This window comes from Drosophila kikkawai, chromosome X, assembly GCF_030179895.1.
Source record: "Drosophila kikkawai strain 14028-0561.14 chromosome X, DkikHiC1v2, whole genome shotgun sequence".
Classification (NCBI taxonomy): Eukaryota; Metazoa; Arthropoda; class Insecta; order Diptera; family Drosophilidae; genus Drosophila; species Drosophila kikkawai.
Genome location: NC_091733.1, coordinates 1,392,674 through 1,417,086, shown reverse-complemented (window position 1 = coordinate 1,417,086; position 24,413 = coordinate 1,392,674). Strand labels below are relative to the sequence as shown.

At 44.0% G+C, this 24,413-nt stretch overlaps 1 protein-coding gene across 2 annotated transcripts in view; it reads left to right on the top strand.

The window, feature by feature from the left end:
• kl-3 (dynein heavy chain 8, axonemal kl-3) overlaps positions 1-24,413 on the top strand; it is a 654,155-nt gene that overhangs the window by 144,217 nt on the left and 485,525 nt on the right. For both annotated transcript variants that reach the window (XM_070288691.1, XM_070288692.1), the window contains exons 4-5: positions 19,887-20,055; positions 20,204-20,609. In XM_070288691.1, coding sequence (XP_070144792.1) covers positions 19,887-20,055; positions 20,204-20,609 — 575 coding nt within the window. The remainder of the gene's footprint in view (positions 1-19,886; positions 20,056-20,203; positions 20,610-24,413) is intronic.

Below are 24,413 nucleotides of genomic sequence, written 5' to 3'. Positions count from 1 at the left end.
TGTCCGAATAATTGCACGCCAACCAATATTTCCAATTCATATAAAGGCTACTGGACTCCACAAGACACATTTTTTTTTTTTTTTTTTTCGCGCGGGGTCCCGCTTCCACCTCCCGCCCAACCGACCGAGGGTTGACGTGACGTACGGCACGAATCGCGAACTAGATAGACGCGGTGAATTAAGGAAGATAAGAACGAGGAAACGTTACAAGAGAACAAAAATTAATAAGGGGAACAAAAATATATAATATAATAAAAATAGTAATTATTAAGTAAAAACGCATGCAAAATAAATATAAAAAATATAAAATAATGTAACTAAATAATAACTACGATAAATAAATAAATAAAAACACATGCAAAGTAAATATAAAAAAAATATAATATAATGTAACTAAATAATAACTACGATAAATAAATAAGAACGCATGCAACATTAGACTACGGTGATACACTACGAGCTAACTCTACAAGTATTAAAGTTTTTAGTACAGAAGGGCTATCGCTACGAATTATAATGTCAGGGAGGCGGTTGTAATCCGTACATAAAACCCTAAAGGGTTCATGCACTTCAAACTCCCGCCTACAGTGATTTACTACTAAAGGAATAAGGGTTCTAGATGTTAGTCGGGGAACGTGGAAATTGAGCTGCCCTAAGAGAAAGGGGCTCTCAACATCACCGTTTATTAGGTTATGGAGGAATACGACACCAAGCATCGTTCTACGGTTAGCTAGGGAGGGTAAGTTAATTAATAGGAGTCTACTTGAATACGACGGTGGTCTCTCATCAGCATCCCAAGGTAGGCCACGGAGGGCGAAAAGTAAAAAGTTTTTTTGTACAGATTCAATACGGTTAATATGGATTCCGAATTGAGGACTCCAGACGCATGAACCATACTCCAATATAGGGCGAACTAACGAAGTAAAAAGGGTCTTCGTTATATAAGGGGAATCGAATTCCTTCGACCACCTCTTAATAAAACCGAGCATGCCTTTGGCTTTATTAACCATGCACGAAATATGTTCAGAGAACGCAAGTTTAGGGTCTAAGCGAACGCCTAAATCATCAACAAGAGATATTCTTTCAAGAGCGCAATCATTTAGCGTATAAGTGGCAAACTGGGGAGTGACACGTGAAAATGTCATCAGCTTGCATTTAGAGTTATTGAGATGTAATAAATTAGCACGACACCATGCTTGAAAGTTATTAAGATCCGATTGCAGGTATGACTGGCAAGAGCTGTCCTTATACTGCACGCATAGCTTAACGTCATCAGCGTACATAAGTACTCTAGAATTCGTTAGAACCAGCGGGAGGTCATTGATAAACAATGTAAATAGCAGCGGACCGAGGTGGCTACCCTGTGGGACGCCAGAAGTGACTCTGAGGAATTTGGATAGAGCATTTTTAAACAGAACCTTTTGAGTTCTGTTACTCAAATAGCTCAAAATCCATTTAAGAAGATCGACAGGAAACCCGATTAAGTCAAGCTTCCTTACAAGAAGAGAGTGATTAACCGAGTCAAAAGCTTTACTGAAGTCTGTGTAAATCACGTCGGTTTGAAAGTTACGTTGGAAACCTCTAATAACGAAAGAGGTGAGTTCCAGGAGATTTGTAGTGGTCGATCTTCGCCTCATAAAACCATGCTGACATGGTGAAATTACGGATCTGCATAAATGCTGAAAGTGGGGAGTAATTACATTCTCGAAAAGTTTTGGAATTGCCGACAACTTAGAGATTCCTCTATAGTTGCTGGCGTCCGATTTGCTACCTTTTTTGTGGAGAGGAATGATAAATGATTCCTTCCAAATAAGGGGAAATTCTGAGGTTTCTAAAGATAAGGTAAACAATTTCAGAAGGGGATTGCACAGAGCTCCGGCACAATACCTGAGCACGCAGCCTGGTATTCCATCGGGACCCGGTGAGTAAACTGGTTTTACACGATGAAGATCCGAACTAAGGGAGCTTTCGGTAAAAAAAGGACTGAAAATTAGGTTCGACTTGGGCAAATCAAAAGAGTAAGTCTGATCTAAGCTATTCGAGCAACAATACGTAGTTTTGAAAAACTCGGCAAAGAAATCGGCGATGGTCTGATCAGAGTTTGCTGTAGCGTTCTTGAACGAAAGCACTGAAGGATGTAAATTGGGTTTTCGCTTAGTGTTAACAAAGTTATAAAACTGTTTCGGGTCCTGCGTGAACTGAGCCCTACAGCGAGTTAAATAACTTTTATAACATTGCGCGTTAAGCACGGTGAAATTCGACCGAGCACTAAGATACCTTGAATGAACAGTAGGAGATCCGGTGCGTTTATAGCGATTATAAAGCCTAGACTTAACGTTTTTTAGGCGTGTCAGCTCTTTGGTGAACCAAGGTGGTTTACTAGAAACCGACGGATAGGCTAAAGGAACACACAATGCAAAGAACGAATTCATGGCACTGTAAAAAATATCCACGGCGGACGCCATGTCAGTACATCTGTAGAGTTCAGACCAATTAAATTGGGAAATCAAGGTATCTAGCCTTTGAAAATTTGCTTTACGGAAGCAGCGAACTTTAGTTGCTGAGCAACTCAAATCCGGTTTGGTCTTTACGACAGTCCCCAAATCGATGGTCACTTCGAAAGTAGGATGGTAAGGGTCTTCGGGAAGCGTCAATGGATCGACTCTTGTTAAGTTTACACCTACAGGATCAGAGACGAAACACAGATCTAGTAGGCGATTTAAAGAATTTACGACATGGTAAACTTGGGACAACGAAATGTCAAGCAAACCATCTATGAGGTCATGCTGTGCCGCAGTTTGGAGGACATTAGACGCACCATCTGATGACCAACGAGCTCCAGGTATATTGAAGTCTCCTAGAGTTATTAGTTGGTCTCTATCTGTAAGCATGTTGGAAACAGCCTGAATTGCCGAAAGGTGTTTCCAATAAATAGGCTCTTCAGCAGATGGAGGAACGTAAGAGCAAGTTATATAGATAAAACTACCTGGAAATGATAGTTTTACACAGATAAATGCAATACCTGTGAGATCGTCAATTTGAACCAGTTCGGAAATAAGGGTGGAGTCAACGGCAATTAAAACTCCACCACCTCGCTGGGAATGACGGTCCAATCTATAAGTTGTGTACTTACCCGGAAAAATTTCGGAGCTGAGAATCTCCGGCTTTAACCAGGTTTCGGTAAACACAATCACCTGGGATGCAAACGAAAAGCTATCAGAATATAATTTAGAGAGCTTGCTGCGTAGGCCTCTAGTATTCTGATAGGAAAGTAGGAGGGAGGTATTTAGTTTTTTGGCACTGCCGTGACGCCCGCAGTCACTGTGGTTTGTGCCGGCCGTGAAGGCCGTTTTTTCTTTATCTTTACCTCGTACTCCTTGACTACAGCGTGCGTGCTCGGGCCAGAAGTCACCAGAACAAATTGTGTCAAAAAGATCGAGGGAGACACTTATCTTGAAAGATGAGATATCTCTGGGGTATGAGAAATTGAATTTTTCCACTTTCACACTTTTGGCTTGTGTTTTGCTCCGTATATGAGCTAGTACATCTTCCGATGCGAGATCAGGGGCAAGCCGGGAAACAAATATTGTTTTTCCACTTTCACACTTTTGGCTTGTGTTTTGCTCCGTATATGAGCTAGTACATCTTCCGATGCGAGACCAGGGGCAAGCCGGGAAACAAATATTGTTTTTAATGGTGGAATAGCGGTGAGGGTTTTTGGTAACGCAGCATTACCGACCTCTGCTAGTGGTTCAGCCCTATTTTTGCCCTTTGGGATAGCCGAGATTTTTTTTTGAAGTCTGCGGAGTCAGAGATTGAGACCCCGCAGCGGACTCAACTATTAATACTGGCGGAGCTGCTGCCATTTCTGCCCCGGCACCTTCGAATGCCGAATCTTTAGCCGTTCCCGATCTTAACACCATTGGAGTTGGTGTCGGTGACGGGGGCTGTGCCGAGGGAGTGTGCCAAATCTTTGGTGGCTGGGGTTCGCCCAATTGCAGCCGCCCAGCAGCAGATTTTTTTCGCTTTGGCGACTCGCTTAACAGCTTCATGCCGCTAAATTGAGCGTCCAGCTCTGTGAACAGGTCGTTTGTTTTACGAAAATTGACCCTAAGTTCACTAAATCCGCGTTTGGTTTGCCGCATGAAGGATAACATATCCTTCTCCACCTCACGACAGGCATGGCAACAATAGCGCAAGCCATTTTTGGCAGAAATTGCGTCAGCGATACGGGCCGTTAAGCTTAGACACTTAGCGTGAACGACCGCATCGCAAAGCCAGCAGTGAAGGCTGGGCTGATCTGCCAAAACCTCTTTTTGGCAGCCTTTAATATCGCAAATAAAATTTGAGACCATTTTCACAAACCTATAACCACTGTGCGCTGATAAGCAGTACCGAACAAAAACAAGAGAGCGGGAGCGTAAGCGTGGGTGAGCAGAGAAAACAAACGAAAGCTTGAGCCGCCTAAGTGCCGCTAGGAGCAAATAAACGGGACAACACAAAGAGGGGATAAGAAAAACGCAAAAACTAAAAGTGAATTAATTAGATGTATGTATATATTAAATAAACACTTAAAGATACATGCACATGCACTCGCGTAGCAAAACGGCAAAGTTATATATTGTATTTTAACAAGTTAAAATCTGGACCCCGGTGGTTTTAAATGCAAAACAACACAAAAGTTCGGAGCGCAAAACAAAAACACGACCGTTCGCTATGAAAGTTCAAGTTGTATTCTACCAATATATCCACCACCATAAGGGTCTCTATTAATTAGGTGTATTAGCATTGCACCATATCCACAAGAGCTTATATCTGTTTAAAATTTTATCGGATCTTGCGAACCAACAAATAACGATTACAGGCTCACTTGTAATAATAATAAAAACGTTCGTTCCCATTTCTGAAAATCGTCATTTCACTTAAAAATACTTGAAGCCGAAGAATATGTCTCACGATCTGAGAAAATCGAGGCACACGTTTTTGAAAATAAGGCGCCAATTCAAAAAATGGTCTTACGACGGTCACTTAATTGCACCGATTAAAAGGACCAACCGTTAACGTAAGGATTTTCTAGGAATTGGGCCTGATCTCTTCACCGCACACCTCATAGCTCAGATACTGCTTAGTAGGTTCAAGAAACCCACATTTGGCAACGTTAAATGACAACCCTGGTACAGTCAACACATTTAATACAACCTTCAGCCTTCGGAAAGCCTATTCTTTCGAGTTTGCCATGATTAACACGTCATCAATGTAAACTATCGCAAACAATCATGCTAAACTCCAAACGCCTTAACAATTGCATGATGAAGGTAGAAGATGCACTCTTCAAACCAAACGACACGGCAGACCAAACGGACGACAACTCGTAATGGCACTCCAGGATAGCACAAATTATTATTTTTCAACAGAAACATTTTCCTTCACAGGGTCTGACATAAGCGGCAAAGGTTAATGTCCGAAACCATGTTCGAATTTTGCTCCCGATAGTCTAAGCACAACCTATCGTAGCACAGGGCTCGCCAATGGGAAGGCAGATGGGCAAACAACACTGCAATCAAACACATTTCTATTCCCATCTTTAACCAACAACTTTACGTCCACACCATGTGTGTAGGGACACCTCTGCACTATTCATGTCTACTAGACTCTACTAGAATTTTTAAAGCACCAGTATATTAGCATGCTGAATTTTGGAACTCGACACATGAAGCCATCCACAAAACTGTTCAATATTTCCTTTAGGCAACATTCAACTATTAATTAGCTCGCTGCTATTGTCAATCACATAATCCAGTTTACATTTCGTATTTTATTAACTACTTCGGCCCCTCAGAGAGCAAAGCGCTTGCTTGAATCATAACCAGCTACTACTCGTAGGCAATCTTCAATAATTACATGAAATAGAATCCTGAAGCTGAAGTCTGTATTTTTGCCAAATTTTGCAAATTGCTCTCAACCGAATTCAGCTCCCAAATCAAAGATTAATTGGAAAGGGCTCACCCGATACTGTCACTGTTGAATCACACAAATCAACTCGCTTCTCCTTGCAGCTGCCGCTGCCGCTCGCAGCCGCCGATACTCATCTCGTGCACAGAGATGCAATGTGACCACTGTTATCACGCCTAAAGCGCGTCACTCCAGCTCTCCGCACTTCAGCCGCAGTTCCGCCAGTGTGCTGTTGTTGTTGTCTTCCATTCTTCCCCAAATTTTCTGGCCGACAATGATGACACTTGCAACCGTCCGGCTCAACACGCGACCAGTGCATTTGACTGCCTATCACGGCTCCGGTGTCCTGCACCACGCGGCTGCGCAAGCTTTCGACCGAAAATCACGTAATCAGAATGCCCGTGAGGCTGTGGTGAATCCCACTTCTGATGTCAGAGATAACCGTTCTTTAATCCCACCGTAGTCGAGCTAGCCAGTTCTGTTCGCCTGCGCAGTCTAATCGTATCTGTCATCACGCCACTTTTCCTGTGGCCCTTTCACCTTTTCTTACTTTTCACTCAGACGTCAATCCTAGACAATCTCAAGCTGTCTCTCTCACTCTCTCCTATTGTTGCGACAGACGAACAGACCTCACTCAGTAACAGACAGTCTTCTGTCCTTGTCCTGTTACCGACTCAACTGTCATTGCGCCTGCGCGCCTGCGCGCCAAGGCAACAAGCATTCCAAATTCGCACTTAGCAACTAAATTTCCGACATATATTTCTATTTTTCAGAGTATGGATTTATTTGTGTTTTATTAATATATTTTTTTTGTTCTTTGGAATTTCTTTAGTTAATATTGAATATTTTTAAATAAAAACACTGAGGAAATTGTCGTGCAAGTTTTTGGGTGTAAATTTTTTTTTTTTTTATTTTGCTTTAGTTAATATTTAATATTGAATATTTTGAAAATAAAACACTGTGAGAAACTGTCGTGTGAGAGTGTTTGGTGGTTTTATTTTATTTTTTTTTTTTATTTCAAAAACTTTTTGGGTTCAGGTGGTTTTTATATTTGGGATTTTATTTTATATTTATATATATTTGGGTGTATGTCAACGTGTGTATGTGTAAAGGCTCTTTATAAAAATAATATTTATTAATACTATTTTGGAATTGCAATTGCAGTTAGTGACGGATGTATTGGAAGTGAGTGACGGAACTTGAATTTGTACAATAAAAAAATATATATAAATATATGTATGTATTTGCACTTGGATACCAGCGGATCACAGCACGACTATGTAGGGGGCCGATATTGGCAAAGTACTTTTGCACTTTAAAAAAATGGGAAGAAATTTACTGTGGCTGTTCGCATATCACTCTATGCACATTTATATGTAAATAATTTTTCACTTTTCACTGTCAGTTTTCAATTGTTTCGGATCAAAGAAAAAAAATAACGCCTTGGAAAAGAATATGGAGACCACGGACGAATGGACTTTGGACTTCGTACTTATCTTGGTATATCCGCAATGGGGCGCTGGAAATTTCGCTTTCGCTCGACGGCTCGAAGGACCATGAAATGGAGGGGGCGGAGTGGCCAGAAAAATCGTCGTCCTTCTGGGGTGATGCCGTGGTCGTCGGAAGGGCTGTCGAAGGCTGGAAGTTTTCCCAAGTGTGTCCAAAATAGTAGGCGAGAGGGGGGTAGCTTCACTTCAAACAGTTTTATTGGCTTCACTTCTATATTAAAAACTAACTTAGATGTACATGGAAAGGGCTGCAGGGACCGCGGAGTGGTGAATTCGCTGCTGGAGAGTAGCGAAAGCGAAGGAGACGGGAAGAGCGGAGGAAACAGTGAGCAGGAGCACAAGCTTGAGCGCAAGCGCTGGCCGCTTACACTGCCGCTCAGAACTTCACGCCTTTGTGGCGTGAACAACAGGCATAAAAATGCAATTGGAGTGCGGGACTGGAAAAGAATACTCTGAGTTATTAACGAAATTAGTTTGTGAGTATGTAGTCTGGAAGAGTTATGCGAACAGGTTCGCGATATCAGGCTCATTGGAAACGAAGGCATTATCGAAATGAAGTCATAATGGAATATGTTGAGATTTCCGTTTCGAGTTTACGAAAGCGTAAAAATGCTTCGGGTTAGCCTGATACTCAATTTTGCACCGATTTAAGTGGTTTCTGTAGCATTCAGAATTATGTACTAGGAAATTTGTACGAGCAGTTAAATATCTCGAATGGTCAGAATGGTAGAGACCAGATTTGCAATACTTTTTAAACAGTCTGGCTTTCAGATTATTTAGATAAGAAAGCCGACGAGAAAACCAAGTGGGCTTATGAGAAACTTTTGGTGAGGGAAATGTAGGGACATACATGTCGAAAACTGCGTACATTATTTCATAGAAACGCTTAACGATGTTTGAGGGATCCTCTGTGGAGTTCAAGAAAGTCCAATCCGTTAAGGATAAGTGGTGCTTAATTTCTGTAAACTTAGCTTTTCGAAAGCAACAAAACGTTGCAGGCTCAGCTTCCGGACACAATAGTAATGGAGTGGAGGCTTTAAGGGTTAGCTCCAAAGTGGGATGATAAGCGTCCTCAGGACTAGAAAGAGGGTCAATTGTAGTGACGTAGCCATTGGCAAACTCAGAGACAAAGATGAGGTCTAAGACGTTATTACTGCAGTTCCTAACGAAGTTTAATTGTCCCAATGAGTGGTCAATGAGACCATGAATTAAATCGTGGGGTGAGGTGGAACCAAGAACATTTGAATCAGGTAAGGGCATCCAGGAAATGGAGGGCAGATTGAAATCACCCGTGAGGATAAGGTGGTCATTAACACCAAGGGAAGAATGAATTTCTTTAATTAAGGATAAATGCTGCATATATATATATCAGTGTCGGACCTAGGTGGCATATACGAACATGAAACGTAGATAGAATAATCGTAAACCTGGATACGAACCGCCACAAACTCTAGATCAGGTTTAGTTTTAGAAATGATATTAGAAACCAGAACGGATTTAACTGCAATGAGAACACCACCGCCTGTCCGTTTCGGACGATCACGTCTAAAGATGGTATAGTTCCCTGAAAAAATCTCAGAGTCAGACACAGAGGAGTTGAACCATGTTTCTGTAAAGACAATAACATTGGCATCGAAAGAGACACTATTGACGTGCAGCCTACTGAGCTTGCCAAGTAAACTACGAACATTCTGATAGTGAAGAACAAAAAACTCAATTAGTTTTTTTGGAGGCCTAGTTGAAGGAGTACGTTTGTGTTCGAATTCATGAACAATTGCATGCTCACGCCACACAGAAGGATCAAGAGCCTTAAAAAATAGTAGGTCAGAGAGTGCCATTTTAAACGAAGATATATCACGTCTTTGCTTAAAATTGAACTTGGAGACACTAAAATCAGTAACAGAAACATTCAATTTGCTGCTCAAGTCGGTCTAACGTCGCCCTCAGAAGCTCCTGGATTGAGGCGGGAAACAAAAATCTGCTTTTTCGGAGCAACACCAGAAATTGTCGACTGTTGGGGGCCACTTCTGGTAACGGCCGGCGTCGAGATAGTGACCACCGGGGGAACCACTGGGTTGGCATTCGACACCACCGACGCGTCGTTGATGGCAGCAGCACGCGACGTGGATGCCTGGTCGGTGTAGACAAGCTGCTGAACCGGGAGTATGGCGACTTCGCCCCGTCCGAGAATGAGGACCGGTGCAACAAGTTCAGCAGAGGCTGCAGTATGCAACGTGGACGCCTGGACAACGTTGATAAGCTGCTGATCCAACGGCCTGACGAGATTTTCAAGCACTGAAGTTGGGATCGATGCAGCATCTTCACCAGAGCCGTTATCCACTGCTACGGGCTTGGCACGTGGGCTGAACTGCATAAGGGGGCTTGCAGGGTCTGGAAGAGATAAAAACTTATCAGACAGGTTGCTCATGTTTTTGTTTGCGGGTTCACTTAGCAGTTTTAGCGACTTAAAGTGGTGTTCTGGCTTCTGGAAACGAGTTGACAACTCCTTAAAGCCGGCCGCCAACGACTGAAACTCCAGGTGAGTTTGTATCATGAAGACCCGCATATCGGATTTGATATGCAGGCAGGTCGGGCACGTCCAGTCCAATCCAGCATTTTCTCGAATGCGATCGGAGATACGCGATCTAATTTGCCCCAGATCGGCACATCCAGGGTGAGCGATATTTTCGCAGAGCCAGCAGTAAACGGTGACCTGCCGCGAAGAAATTTTTTGGCCGTTCGGGCACTTATGGAAGCAACACGTAGCCATTTTGGATTAAAAAATACTTTATCCAAGTAAATTACAAATTGTTTTAATTTATTTGCGCGACGAAAGAGCCGATCAAAGGAAATTATCCAATTGTTTAAAAAAAAAAATGTTTAAGTTTCGCGGCGAACAGACCGATCAAAACAGAAAGCGAAGAGCGCACAAATAAAAGCTTTTAACCAAGCGCCGGAAAATAAGACATTTGTGTTTTTGATTTAGCTAGCGCCAACAACAACACAAGGCGATGCAGCGATTAGCGGTAAACACAATGCACAAGAATAGAAAGGCAAGGCAATTGTAAAACCGAAATTGTTTTACGCCGATAAAGTCACAGACTTTAGTTACAAAGGTCCGGTTGTTTATTGATTATGAAGATCACGGAAACACCGACCACTTGCCAAAAATTTGGGCTTTGCTAAATAGAATTTCACTATGAAAACTTTGAATAAATGTAGAGCGATGTAAAACACGTCCAACTCTAAGCTTGGCGAAAGAAGGAAGATAAGATGATAAGATAAGTAAGATAAGTATGATGATAATTCTGAGATGGATTACAATAAGTGTGTGGGAATAACATAAACTTTCAGCAACTTTCTTTCAACAAACAACTGTGGGCGACTTGCGACGACCCACGTCGCAACACAAACACAAACAACAACAAGACATGAAGTCACCTATCTAATTTGTACATAAAAACATAGAGTAAGGAGAAACACATGAAGTATACACAATTTAGACATGAAGTCACATTCCTCATTTGTACATAGAAACATAGACTAAGACATAGATTAAGAATAAAAACAAACTACACGAAACGATCAGATTCAAATTATGGCGGGCGCGGGGAAAGACAAGAAGTACGGGCACACTGGCACCAGGTGGCAACGCCAACCAAAACATGATGCACCCAGCCCTGAACAGCTGACACTAATCGAGTAGATCCGGTCGATCCGGCAACGCTCTGCCTATCGACCATACGGGAGTTATCGATTATCGATCAAGGGAGAACAGCTGTCAGCCGGCTATATAAAGCGGCGCACCGGCCAGTGCAAGTTCACTTTTGCAGAGCAGCCGAGCAGTGAACTGGTGAGTTAACAAGTAGTACTAATCGTAGACTTAGCAGTAGAATAAGGTTTGGCCCTGGCGGCGGACCTTAATAGCAAAGAAGGTAGGAAAGGTGAAGGTAGCGATAGGTCTAGATCTGGCCCCCTGCAGGCGGATCTAACGAAGTAGCTGGGAGGAGCGGAGTTTGGCCCTAGTTGGCGGACTTCGCACAGATAGTCAGCCGTGGGACGAGGTCGGGCCCTTGCATGGCAGATCTCGCGGAAACAGGGTATCGAGCGCGGTCCGTATGACCACGCCGTACAGGTAGTATAGACTTGGGGTTCTGACCTGGCCCTTGGATGGCAGATCAGGAATAGGGGAGGGCGTCGAATGAGGTTCGCCACATTCGCCCAGCAAGCATAGGAGGGGGGAAGATCTGGCCCTTGCCGGCGGATCTTGATAGCAGAAAGGCGTTAGGGACGGTGCGAGCTTAGGCACGACGATCGCTCACCGCGAGTGACGTCACCCGGACCCACCTATCGTGACCACGACAGCGGCCCACCGCACCAGTCACGCACCCTAATCGCGTCACCCGAACAGGGTACTTACAAGCCGACTACGATACAGTCGCATCGCCCGAACAGGGTACTTACAAGCCGACTACGATACAGTCGCATCGCCCGAACAGGGTATTTACAAGCCGACCACGAGACAGTCGCATCACCCGAACAGGGTACTCACAAGCCGATCACCGACGATCGCATCACCGATACAGGGTATCGCCACACCGACGATCAGCAGTCGCATCGCCCGAGCAGGGTAACCACAAGTCGACCCACTGGACCCTAGTCGCAGCGTCGCATCACCCACCACCGGGTACCGTCGTCAGCCAGCCGGCTGAACACCATCGAAGACCGGGACACGGATCTACCCGCAACCAGGGTATCAACAAGACACCCCCACAGCAGCAACCACACTGTATTCTTTCCACAGGTTTCACTATATATCTTGATCAATAAAGCTTGTATTAAAATTACCTCTCGCCTCTTGCCTATTTACTGAATATTGGGACACGAGGGACTCGGACACTACAAATTTTCTGTACGAACCCCGACTCCGGCGAGCTAGGCCGAGCACCCCAAAAGAGGGTCGTTACAGTGGCGCCCAACGTCCTGAAAACCTCGTAGTCCTTAATAACAAAGTAAAAAACCATGGCAACAGAGAAATTAACCCGCGGATGGGTAACAAGTCTAAACAAGACCCAGCTGGAAGAATACATAAGGGAGTTTGGAATGGAACCAGAGCTGATAGTGGAAGACCTACGACGCCAGCTATCGGACTTCATAAAAAACGGAGACCACGACGAGGGAAGAGTCAACAGGCTGAGAGAACTAAGCCAGCGACACGCAAAGAACAAACAAAGCCCCGTAGTGGAGGTAAACTGGGAAGTGATCACAGCAATGCTACAGGCGGAAAAAGAAAGGAAACCAACAAACAGCGCGGATACAGAAAGAGACTTGGAGGAAGCAAGCTCCGAAAAAACTCAAGAAGGCTCGCCAAAGCCGGAACACAAAAGGAACAGCCAATCGGAACGCGCGTCAGCCATAAATACCATCCGAGGATGGGGCGAAACATTCGACGGGTCAGGAGACGCGTTAGAGTTCATAACACGGTTGGAAGAACTGGCAGCAGCCTACGATATAGGGCTAGAAAACATTACAGCGGCAGCAGTGGTAATACTGAAAGGTGCAGCCCTAGACTGGTGGCGGACAAACCCAGAAAAGATCCACGATTGGGCAACGTTCAAGGCACAGGTTACGCGGTATTACGTACCGGCGGACTATAGGGAACGAGCAATGGAGCGGATAACGAGACGTCAGCAGTACGCACAGGAACCCGCAAAAGACTACGTACGGGAACTACGGAAGATGATGTCGCACACCACACTAAGCGAGGAACAAAAACTAGAATGGACATATAGGAACAGCACCGTGGAGTTCAAGAGATATGCCAAACGTAGTGAAGTACAGTCGCTACAGGACTACCTAAGGCTAACGGAGGAATTCGAAGCCTTAGGAACACAGTATCCACAGCAGACACAAGCAAGAACGGCAGGAATACCCAACGTAAACAACCTGTGCAGACGATGCAAACAACCAGGGCATATGGCGCATCGGTGTAACAACCCGGCGAGACTGTTCTGTTGGATATGCGGAAGGGACAACACAAGAACAATCGACTGCTGCAGAAGATACGAGGGAAACGGAAGAGGCGCTGGGAGACAGGTGGGACACCCAGTGCCAACCCAGACATACCACCAGAGACGATGATAAGGTTTGACGGCCGGAAGATCATCGCCCAAGTCAAGGTGGCAGGCGTGCAGGTCGAAGGAATAGTCGACACAGGCGCAACGAGAAGTTTCATAAGTGAAAAACTAGCGGACAAACTCCGACAGTATGGCGAAGTCCAACCAACAGACGAGGTAATAAATCTAGCGGATGGAACTACAACGACGGCCACAGAAGAACTACGTCTAAAGATCGAGCTAGGGGAAAGAAAAGCAGAAATAACGCTACTAATTCTGGACGACGTTATCGGAGGTATACTACTAGGGGTAGACTTCTTGGCACAGTGGGATACGACACTGCGGTGCGGAGGATTAACCACTCAGCTCAAGCCACAGACTGGAAAACAGCAGAAACACCAGAAAGTAGGAATAGCGGCAGCCGAACCGACAGAGGCAGAAGTCGAGGAATTCCTAAAAAGGCAACTAAAGCTGATGGGTGAAATCCACGGAACAAGTCACATTGCAAAACACAAGATATACATGAAACACGACAGACCACTGAAGCAAAGGTACTATCCGAAAAACCCGGCAATGCAGAAGATAATTCACGACCTAGTGGAGGAACTCCTACAACAAGACCTGATCGAACCCTCACACTCAGCATATAGCTCACCGGTAGTGCTCGTTAAAAAAAAGAACAACCAGTGGAGGCTATGTATTGACTACCGGCAGTTGAACACGCACTCGGAACGAGACGCATACCCAGTACCACGGATGGACCACATCCTTAACCAACTGAGAGAGGCAAAGTATATCAGCACACTGGACCTAAAGAACGGCTACTGGCAAATACCCATGGAAGAAAACAGCAAACAGTACACGGCATTTACAGTACCGGGACGAGGATTATTCCAATGGAAGGTCATGCCATTCGGTCTGCACACCGCACCAGCAACGTTCCAAAGGGCACTGGATTCAGTGATAGGCCCGGAGATGGAACCATTCGCGTTCGCCTACCTCGACGACATTGTAGTGATCGGTAGAACAAAGAGAGAACACCTGGAAAAGCTCCATGAGGTACTGGCAAGGCTACGGAAAGCGAACTTACGAATCAACCCGGAAAAGTGCCATTTCTTCCAGGACAAGTTGAAGTACCTAGGCCACGTAGTAAGCGCGAGGGGGATACACACAGACCCCGACAAAATAGCCGCAATCAAGGACCTGCCCGAGCCGACAACGACAAAACAAGTTCACAGCTTCCTGGGAGTCGCCTCATGGTACAGAAGGTTCGTACCCAGATTCACCGAAATCGCGAAGCCGTTGTTTGAGTTGATAAAGAAGAACGCGAAGTTCGAGTGGACAGAAGAACACGGAAGAGCAACAGAAGAACTAAAAAAGGCACTGACAGAAGCACCAGTACTCGCATGCCCAGATTTCACAAAGACATTCATATTGCAAACAGATGCAAGCAACTGCGGCTTAGGGGCAGTACTCACGCAAGAAGACGACGACGGAGAACACGTCATCTCATATGCGAGCCGCAAACTAAGGAAGGAGGAAATGAACTACTCAGCAACAGAAAAAGAATGCCTCGCGATACACTGGGGTATACACAAGATGAGGATGTACCTGGAAGGATACCACTTCGTGGTAATAACGGATCACCTGGCGTTAAAGTGGCTGAACTCCATAGAGAGTCCGTCAGGACGGGTGGCGAGATGGGCACTGGCACTACAACCATACTCATTCGAGGTACGATATCGGAAGGGTAAACTCAATGTAGTAGCCGATACACTGTCAAGACAACCTACCGAAGAGGCCCAAAGTGCCGAGATAGCGGAAGACAAATGGATTAGAGAAAAACTAATAGACATTGAGAAGAATCCGAGTCGGTGGCCAGACTACTGTGTCGAAAACAACAAATTATATAGACACCTACCGTCATGGGCAGCAGACGAAGACATACAACCCTGGAAACTCTGCGTAGGCAAACACCAACGAGCGAGAGTATTGGAAGAAAACCACAAAACAGCAACGGCAGGACACCTGGGAGTAAGAAAGACCAAGCACAGGATTGCTACGCGATACTACTGGCCAGGAATGCATCGGGAAGTCAAGAATTATATTGACCGATGCACGACATGCCAACAATACAAGGTGTCACAACAGCAGTCATCCGGAAGAATGCTCACACAGATAGCGGAGGCACCGGGTGAAACACTATGCGTCGATTTCGTGGGCCCATTACCAAGGTCAAGTCACGGCAACAATATGCTACTGGTATTCATTGACAAATTCACAAAATGGGTAGAGCTGACAGCAATACGGAAAGCGACCACAGACGCAGTCCTCAAGACGTTTCGAGAAAAAATACTAGCACGCACCGGGGCTCCAAAGGTGTTAATCTCAGACAACGGAGTGCAGTTCACAAGCCACAAATTCAGGATGCAGATGTCAAAATGGGGAGTACACCAGCAGTTCACGGCTCCATATACACCGCAAGAAAACCCGACGGAACGTGCGAACCGAACCATAAAAACCATGATCGCACAGTTCGCGGGAGAAAGGCACGACCGATGGGACGACGTACTACCGGAGCTGACACTAGCATTTAACAGCAGCCGATCGGAATCAACTGGATACAGCCCGGCATACCTCACGTACGGGAGAGAACCAAGGCTGCCGGGAAGTCTGTTCGATGAAACAACGAAAGGCTCAGCGATAAACGAGGAGACCACGGAAGAAAGAATGGCGCGAATCAAGGAAACATGTGAGCTAGCAAGAAAGAACATGGAAAAAGCAGCGCAGGATCAAGCCAGAACATATAACCTGAGGAAACGCGAATGGAAGCCGAAAAAGGGGGACATGGTGTGGGTTCGACAACACCCACTGTCAAAAGCGTACGACAAGTTCTCAGCCAAGCTCGCACCGAAGTTTGAGGGTCCATTCAGAGTCATAAAGCTAGAGTCCCCAGTAATAGCAGTAGTAAAAGAGATAGGGTCGGGCAAGACGCAGAGAGCATACGTAAATAACATGAAGAAGTACCTAGGAGAACAGGGAATGACACTTGACAAAACCGAATCTAACAACACAAACACAATCACACAGGAACACGAACATGGACAAATTCAAGGAAACCTGCGAGAAGTTCCGGAACCGGATGAAGGAGATCGCAGAGCAACGGAAGAAGACGGCGATCACCACGGCGGCCCCGCTACTACCCAGGAGGACCACACGGGCGGCGCCAGTGGCACAGCAGGCAACGAAACGCCCCGCGGAGACAGCTCCAATCCAGGCAGCGCCGAAACTACGAGCGGACGCCGAAGCAGGACTAACGACAACACAAACACGAACCAGGATAGCGCACAAACCCACGAACACGGAACGAATAGACGCAGGAAGGGCACAGGTGAAGGAAAAAGGACCGGAAAGGACAAAGGAGAACGGAACAACAACGGCGGTAACAAAGGATGCAACAGGAAAGGCCAAAGAGACAACAATCGACCAGGAAAAACCACGAGGAGCGACAAAGGACATGCAACAGACACCGATAATGACACTGATTAGGAACCTCGGAAACACCGCAATAGACCCACGGATTAAGGCAACACCCACAATCGACCAGGAAAAACAGGACGGCACGAAACGCATGGAACGAAGCGCAACAAAAAGGGAAAATCTGTGGGACGAACAAACTGAACAGACAACATGGAGGACGCCACAGAAAATCTCAGACTGGGAACGAGAAAACGAAGACATATTGATCATTCACGCGGACGAAGAGGATAACACAACACGGCCTGGAACTGATAGCGATATACCCCCGGAATTAGCGGCCGAAATAAAACGGAAAATGGACAAAAGACCAAAGGGAAAACGGATCACGATCAAGATGACAATTAACGGGACGATACACGAAGCACGGATCACGGCAAAGGGAAAGATTTTCACGACAACGTTGAACTAAAACTGGCAAAGGAGGGGGGAGTGCGACGACCCACGTCGCAACACAAACACAAACAACAACAAGACATGAAGTCACCTATCTAATTTGTACATAAAAACATAGAGTAAGGAGAAACACATGAAGTATACACAATTTAGACATGAAGTCACATTCCTCATTTGTACATAGAAACATAGACTAAGACATAGATTAAGAATAAAAACAAACTACACGAAACGATCAGATTCAAATTATGGCGGGCGCGGGGAAAGACAAGAAGTACGGGCACACTGGCACCAGGTGGCAACGCCAACCAAAACATGATGCACCCAGCCCTGAACAGCTGACACTAATCGAGTAGATCCGGTCGATCCGGCAACGCTCTGCCTATCGACCATACGGGAGTTATCGATTATCGATCAAGGGAGAACAGCTGTCAGCCGGCTATATAAAGCGGCGCACCGGCCAGTGCAAGTTCACTTTTGCAGAGCAGCCGAGCAGTGAACTGGTGAGTTAACAAGTAGTACTAATCGTAGACTTAGCAGTAGAATAAGGTTTGGCCCTGGCGGCGGACCTTAATAGCAAAGAAGGTAGGAAAGGTGAAGGTAGCGATAGGTCTAGATCTGGCCCCCTGCAGGCGGATCTAACGAAGTAGCTGGGAGGAGCGGAGTTTGGCCCTAGTTGGCGGACTTCGCACAGATAGTCAGCCGTGGGACGAGGTCGGGCCCTTGCATGGCAGATCTCGCGGAAACAGGGTATCGAGCGCGGTCCGTATGACCACGCCGTACAGGTAGTATAGACTTGGGGTTCTGACCTGGCCCTTGGATGGCAGATCAGGAATAGGGGAGGGCGTCGAATGAGGTTCGCCACATTCGCCCAGCAAGCATAGGAGGGGGGAAGATCTGGCCCTTGCCGGCGGATCTTGATAGCAGAAAGGCGTTAGGGACGGTGCGAGCTTAGGCACGACGATCGCTCACCGCGAGTGACGTCACCCGGACCCACCTATCGTGACCACGACAGCGGCCCACCGCACCAGTCACGCACCCTAATCGCGTCACCCGAACAGGGTACTTACAAGCCGACTACGATACAGTCGCATCGCCCGAACAGGGTACTTACAAGCCGACTACGATACAGTCGCATCGCCCGAACAGGGTATTTACAAGCCGACCACGAGACAGTCGCATCACCCGAACAGGGTACTCACAAGCCGATCACCGACGATCGCATCACCGATACAGGGTATCGCCACACCGACGATCAGCAGTCGCATCGCCCGAGCAGGGTAACCACAAGTCGACCCACTGGACCCTAGTCGCAGCGTCGCATCACCCACCACCGGGTACCGTCGTCAGCCAGCCGGCTGAACACCATCGAAGACCGGGACACGGATCTACCCGCAACCAGGGTATCAACAAGACACCCCCACAGCAGCAACCACACTGTATTCTTTCCACAGGTTTCACTATATATCTTGATCAATAAAGCTTGTATTAAAATTACCTCTCGCCTCTTGCCTATTTACTGAATATTGGGACACGAGGGACTCGGACACTACAAATTTTCTGTACGAACCCCGACTCCGGCGAGCTAGGCCGAGCACCCCAAAAGAGGGTCGTTACAGACTTTTGCAACTTTGACAGCTGGCATTTAACTTAAGACTTCTGTAGTAGCTTTTTTTTTAACAATTTAATCAAACAGCTCCGGAAAACACGACTACTTCTTATGACTTCTCTCTGCGACTGTTTCTCGTCTTGTATGGCAACTCTGCAACGCTCCCCCGTGGACTACCTGCTCTCTTGATCGGTTAAGTTCCATTCGCAACGACGCAAAATGTGTACTCGCTGCCAGGCTGTACCTTAACACATTAAAAAGTATATAAGTAGGTGCAGAAAGAAACAGTCGGAAATTTATATAAAAATATATAAAATGTAAAACCGCAATTATGTTTAAAATAATCAAATATTAATAATCCGAAATTATTCGTTCCTTTAATTGAATATTATTATTATAATTTTAATTGCTTATTAAATGCTCATTATTGTTTTATTTACTATATAAAAGCTTTAAGCTCACAAGCATTGGCGAAAATGCAGCAAATATGCATTTTATTGGAACTCCATGTCATCTATTAATTTTTTTTTATGTTTTCAGCAGTCGATATAGTAAAACATTAAAACGTTATAAAACCGATTAACAATAGAAATAAATCCAATAAAACTTAGAAACCTAAAAGAACATTAATACAGTCTACTGCATTCATAAAGAAGTGTAGGTTTAAACAAATATAAATACAATTTTAATGCAACGAGTGTTACCGTTACTCAAGTATTGTAGATATGACATTTTAAATCTAGTGAATAACAACAGTTTTCCTTATAGAAAATTAAAGAAGTGGAGACATTTTTTAAAATTATATTGGATATTGAAGAGCTTCGTGTTTTGCAAGAAATGTATAGTATATCGGAATTTCTATATATATATGTACCAGACGATCCTGTTTCTTCATATGAATTTTTAGAAGAAAGCAATAAATTACGGTCTGAAATAGGTAAGACTTATGAAGCATTAAAATAATACCTAAATGATGACGGAGAATATTTGATAAATATAAGCTTATTTACGTTGATAAATATTAGTAGTATAATAGCTTAAATATTTGTTGTTTTAGTAATAATGAAGATTTTTTTTGTACACAGAGCGCATTTTGGAAAAGAAATCAGTCTGTATGGAACGTGCTGTTATTGATATAATTAATATGTTTATCGATTTGCTTGACTTTGATCCAACGGATTCCAAAGGTCGACGAGTTTTTCAGCTTCCACCAGAAAAACTTAATGACACAAATTGGCGCACTGAAGGATTTTTGCCTATTGACAAATGGGATTTTATACAATTTCATAAAATAAATCGTACCATATATCTTGCTCCAGAGGATGTATTAAAGACACTTCAATTTCGTAATTATGAAAATATACGCTATGAACTTCATCACTTACGTAATGATTGTATGGATTTGTTTTCCTACTATAACTCAAAAATTATATTGGCGCTTGTAGCTGGGTCTAAGCGATCATTAGACTTTGTACGCCAAAATATACTCCGGTGAGTAAACCTCCATTCTAAAGTTATTAGTTATCCAATCATATTATAACATGATGTTCTAATGCGGGTACTGGCACAGTTACGCATGATTGAACACAAAGGGTAAAGGGTTAATTAGTCAATTAATTATAGGGGGAAGGGGTTGAGGGTAAGATCCTTCTTCTTAATTTGTATGCATGCATAATCATGTGCACTCTTGTGTGTGAGAATTCGACTACTAGGGGTTAAAAGAATAAGGTGTGTGTATTCAAGGATGAGAATTTGTAAGATTGTGTAAAGGAGGGAGGGATGAGTCGTAATGCGTTGGAATTTTTTAGGGGTGTGGTATTGTGCGTATCCGGCTTGTGCCAGTGCCAAGATAAACATGTTAACGAAATGTATTGGATACGTTTGCAAAAAAATTGCTTCATTTTGGACAATATATATATATGGCCTTGCGATTTATTGATTGTCATCGCAAATGCCAAGAGAACTGGGAACTGAATCATCTTGAATTGGAATGGACGATCTGTTGGAATAATCGGAATTCGTAGGATAAGAAGTTCCTCTCTTTTAAATTTGCCCTTAATGATCGTAGTTTGAATCACATTGCTAATTAATTTCTTAGCGGACAACCGCGTACCGTTGCATAATCTCGGATTGCATGTGAATGTGATGAATAAATCCGGGCGCCCGTAATTCCGGACATACGTCATCGCATCTTGAGCGAACTCATGCATATGACGCGGGCTTCCACCATAAGTAGCTGGGAAAATGGTCAAAAAACCGATGTTGGCCGCGTGACCTTCAGTGGCGATGGCGTCACGCAAGTGGATGTACTTTGAACGCAACTTCGACTGATTAAAACGAATGATATTGAGAAGTTCCATTTTTATTTGACGTACATGTCGGCACAGTACTGTTGAAACAAACGGCGGTATCTTAACAGTATGTCAACATCTAGTCGAATCATCAATCGATACGCATAAAAATTCAAAGAGCTGACCTTATTCGTTTCTTCTCCAAAAATTTTAATTTAAACTTAGTTGTAGAATCAAAAAGAAGTGACGACTAGTAAACAAACCTGTCGTTGGATTGACCATCTTTATGTTGAAGTGATACCCATCTTCTCCACGACAGAACATCAACGGGTATTGATGAGTCTCATAAACCCGCTGCAATTGGCCATTATCCCGACGCTTAAGAACAATATGGCGAGATTCCACATTCTCGCCAACAACCACCACTAAGACTTCATTGATAGTGGGAGTATTGAATTGTCTGGCATTACTACCAGTGGGTCTATTGTCAGCGCTGACAATGATTTTGTGGTCGTCATAATGCATTATATCCAATGCGGTTTTGAACAATCTGACCAATTCATTATGCTCATGGAGAAGATTTTGCTATTGTTCGATAATTTCACGTTTAGTTGCACAGCGGTAATTTAGTTCAACTGCCGAATCACCAATGAAATAGATCTGAATGAATTTATGATCTTTGTTTTGTGGTGGTAACAAAGCGCCTGCTCGGTAATGAACTTGCCCTTGAATCTTAATGTTAGGATGCATTTCGAAAAAATGTGAGTTGTTCGTTTTGATAATAAAGAGACGCCATTACCTTATACCTTGGATTGCACCCTGATAGATGAACAACCTCGGCTCCAAATGACGTCATTTGAAAGCATCTGTTTATTTTTGTGCAAGCTTTAGGATACTGTTTGATTGGGCCGAATTTTAATATAGTAGCGAATACAATAGCTCTGGTGGATTGATGAACAACCTCGGCTCCAAATGACGTCATTTGAAAGCATCTGTTTATTTTTTTGCAAGCTTTAGGAAACTGTTTGATTGGGCTGAATTTTAATATAGTAGCGAATACAATAGCTCTGGTGGATGAGCCAAAATGGACAATTTAATTTTGCCACCTGCACAGCATAAGCCGGGGGTTTCCAACAGAAACTTCAGTGCATTGCAATGCTGACATACGACAGACAATGAACCAATAACAACGCAGCTAAGATCTTTGTAGGGTGTTTCAGAATTGTCTGCGAATGCAGCGCGATTCAAGTTTTCATTTGCGGTTTGCCTTTCTCTATAATTTTGTCGGGCTTGAGGTGGTTTTTGTGCAGCGCGAAACTGTGCCAGTCGGGCACGTGTCGATGCATTTATTTCTTTACGTTCCTCTTGCGTCCGACTATTACGGAAATTCGTACTACTTATTGCATTGCGTGAACGCCGTCCAAGTCTTTATCGTCTAACAACAAGCATTGTTTCTAATTGTTTAAGCTAACTTTGGTAAGGCTTCGTTAGCTCGATTTTTTTGTTTTTAATATTTTATTACCGATTTCATTGATACACAATCTCAACGCAGCAATGATCTTTGTAGAGTGTTTCAGAATTTTACATACAACGTACATCTTCTTTTTCACAAGGTTTTCACTATGGTACATTTTAAGTGGAACTTGCGACACCAAGCACGCACTTGTTAATGTTAGCAGTTAAAGGGCGCGAAGAAAATAAATGGAAAAGGATGCGAGGAAACTACTACTGGCGTGCTGCCGTATTGGTTGCTTGCATGCGTACTAAGTGGGTTAAGATTAAAGTTTTTAGCTATGGGAGGCTATCAATATTAGATGTTATGGTGTACAAATCATTATAATTTGCACAGAGGAATCTAAAGAGTTCATGCACTTCAAAGGATGTTCTACAGTGGGGCAAAACTAATGGTAAAAAGGTTCTAGTGTTTCTTATTGGTACGTAGAAATTAGGCTGACCCCCCTGGCTTTATTCACCATGCACGAAATAAGATGGATTAAGTCAAGTTTAGGGTTCAGTCGGACACCCAAAACATCAAACTATATTAATAATTTCCAAAGAGCAGCCGCTCAGCGTATAAGTTGCAGGCTTAGGAACAATACGGGAGAATGTCATTAGCTTGCATTTAGAGCCATTTAAGTTAAATAAGTTAACGCGGTACGATGTTTGAAAATTGTATCTGTCTGTAAGTCTGACTGGCAAGAAGCGTCGTTATATTGCACACAAAGTTTGACGTCATCAGCATACATATGTACTCTGGAGTTGGTCAAAACTTTGGGCAGATCGTTGATAAAAGTGTAAAAATGACTCCCTTGCCGGACGCCAGATGTAACTCTAAGAACATTAGAAAGTTTATTTTTAAAGAGGATCTTTTGCATCATTCAGATAACATGAGATCCAATTAAAAGTATCAATCGGAAATCCCATTAAGTCGAGTTTCCGAAGAATAGAATGGTTAACAGAGTCAAATGCTTTACTGAAATCAGTATAGATAATATCTGTCTGAAGGTTATTTCGGAAGCCTTTTATAATATGGGAAGTGAGCTCCAAAAGATTGGTTGTAATTGATATTTGCTTAATAAAACCATGTTGACATGGAGAAATAATTAACCTACACAGGTGCTGCAAATGAGAAGTAATGACATTTTCAAACAGTTTTAGGATGACCGACAACTTAGAGATTCCTTTATAGTTGTTGGCCTCCAATTTGCTACCTTTTTTGTGAAGAGGAATAACAAATAATTCCTTCCAAATAAGGGGTGTTCAGTTTTGCTGCGTGTCCCACTGTGCGGGAGAGTGACGGTCAGCCGATCGCTCGCTCGTCTCCGTAAAGTGCATACGATGCGGGAAGAAGAGAATGGAAGAGAAGGGAATAGTCAGTCTGATTTTGCAAACGCCGCTGAACGCACGCCGCCGGTCTGACGTCTTATCTATTGCGAATACACACCCATCTGTACATACATATACATACCCTGCAGTACCATTCATCAACAATTCATCAACGTTT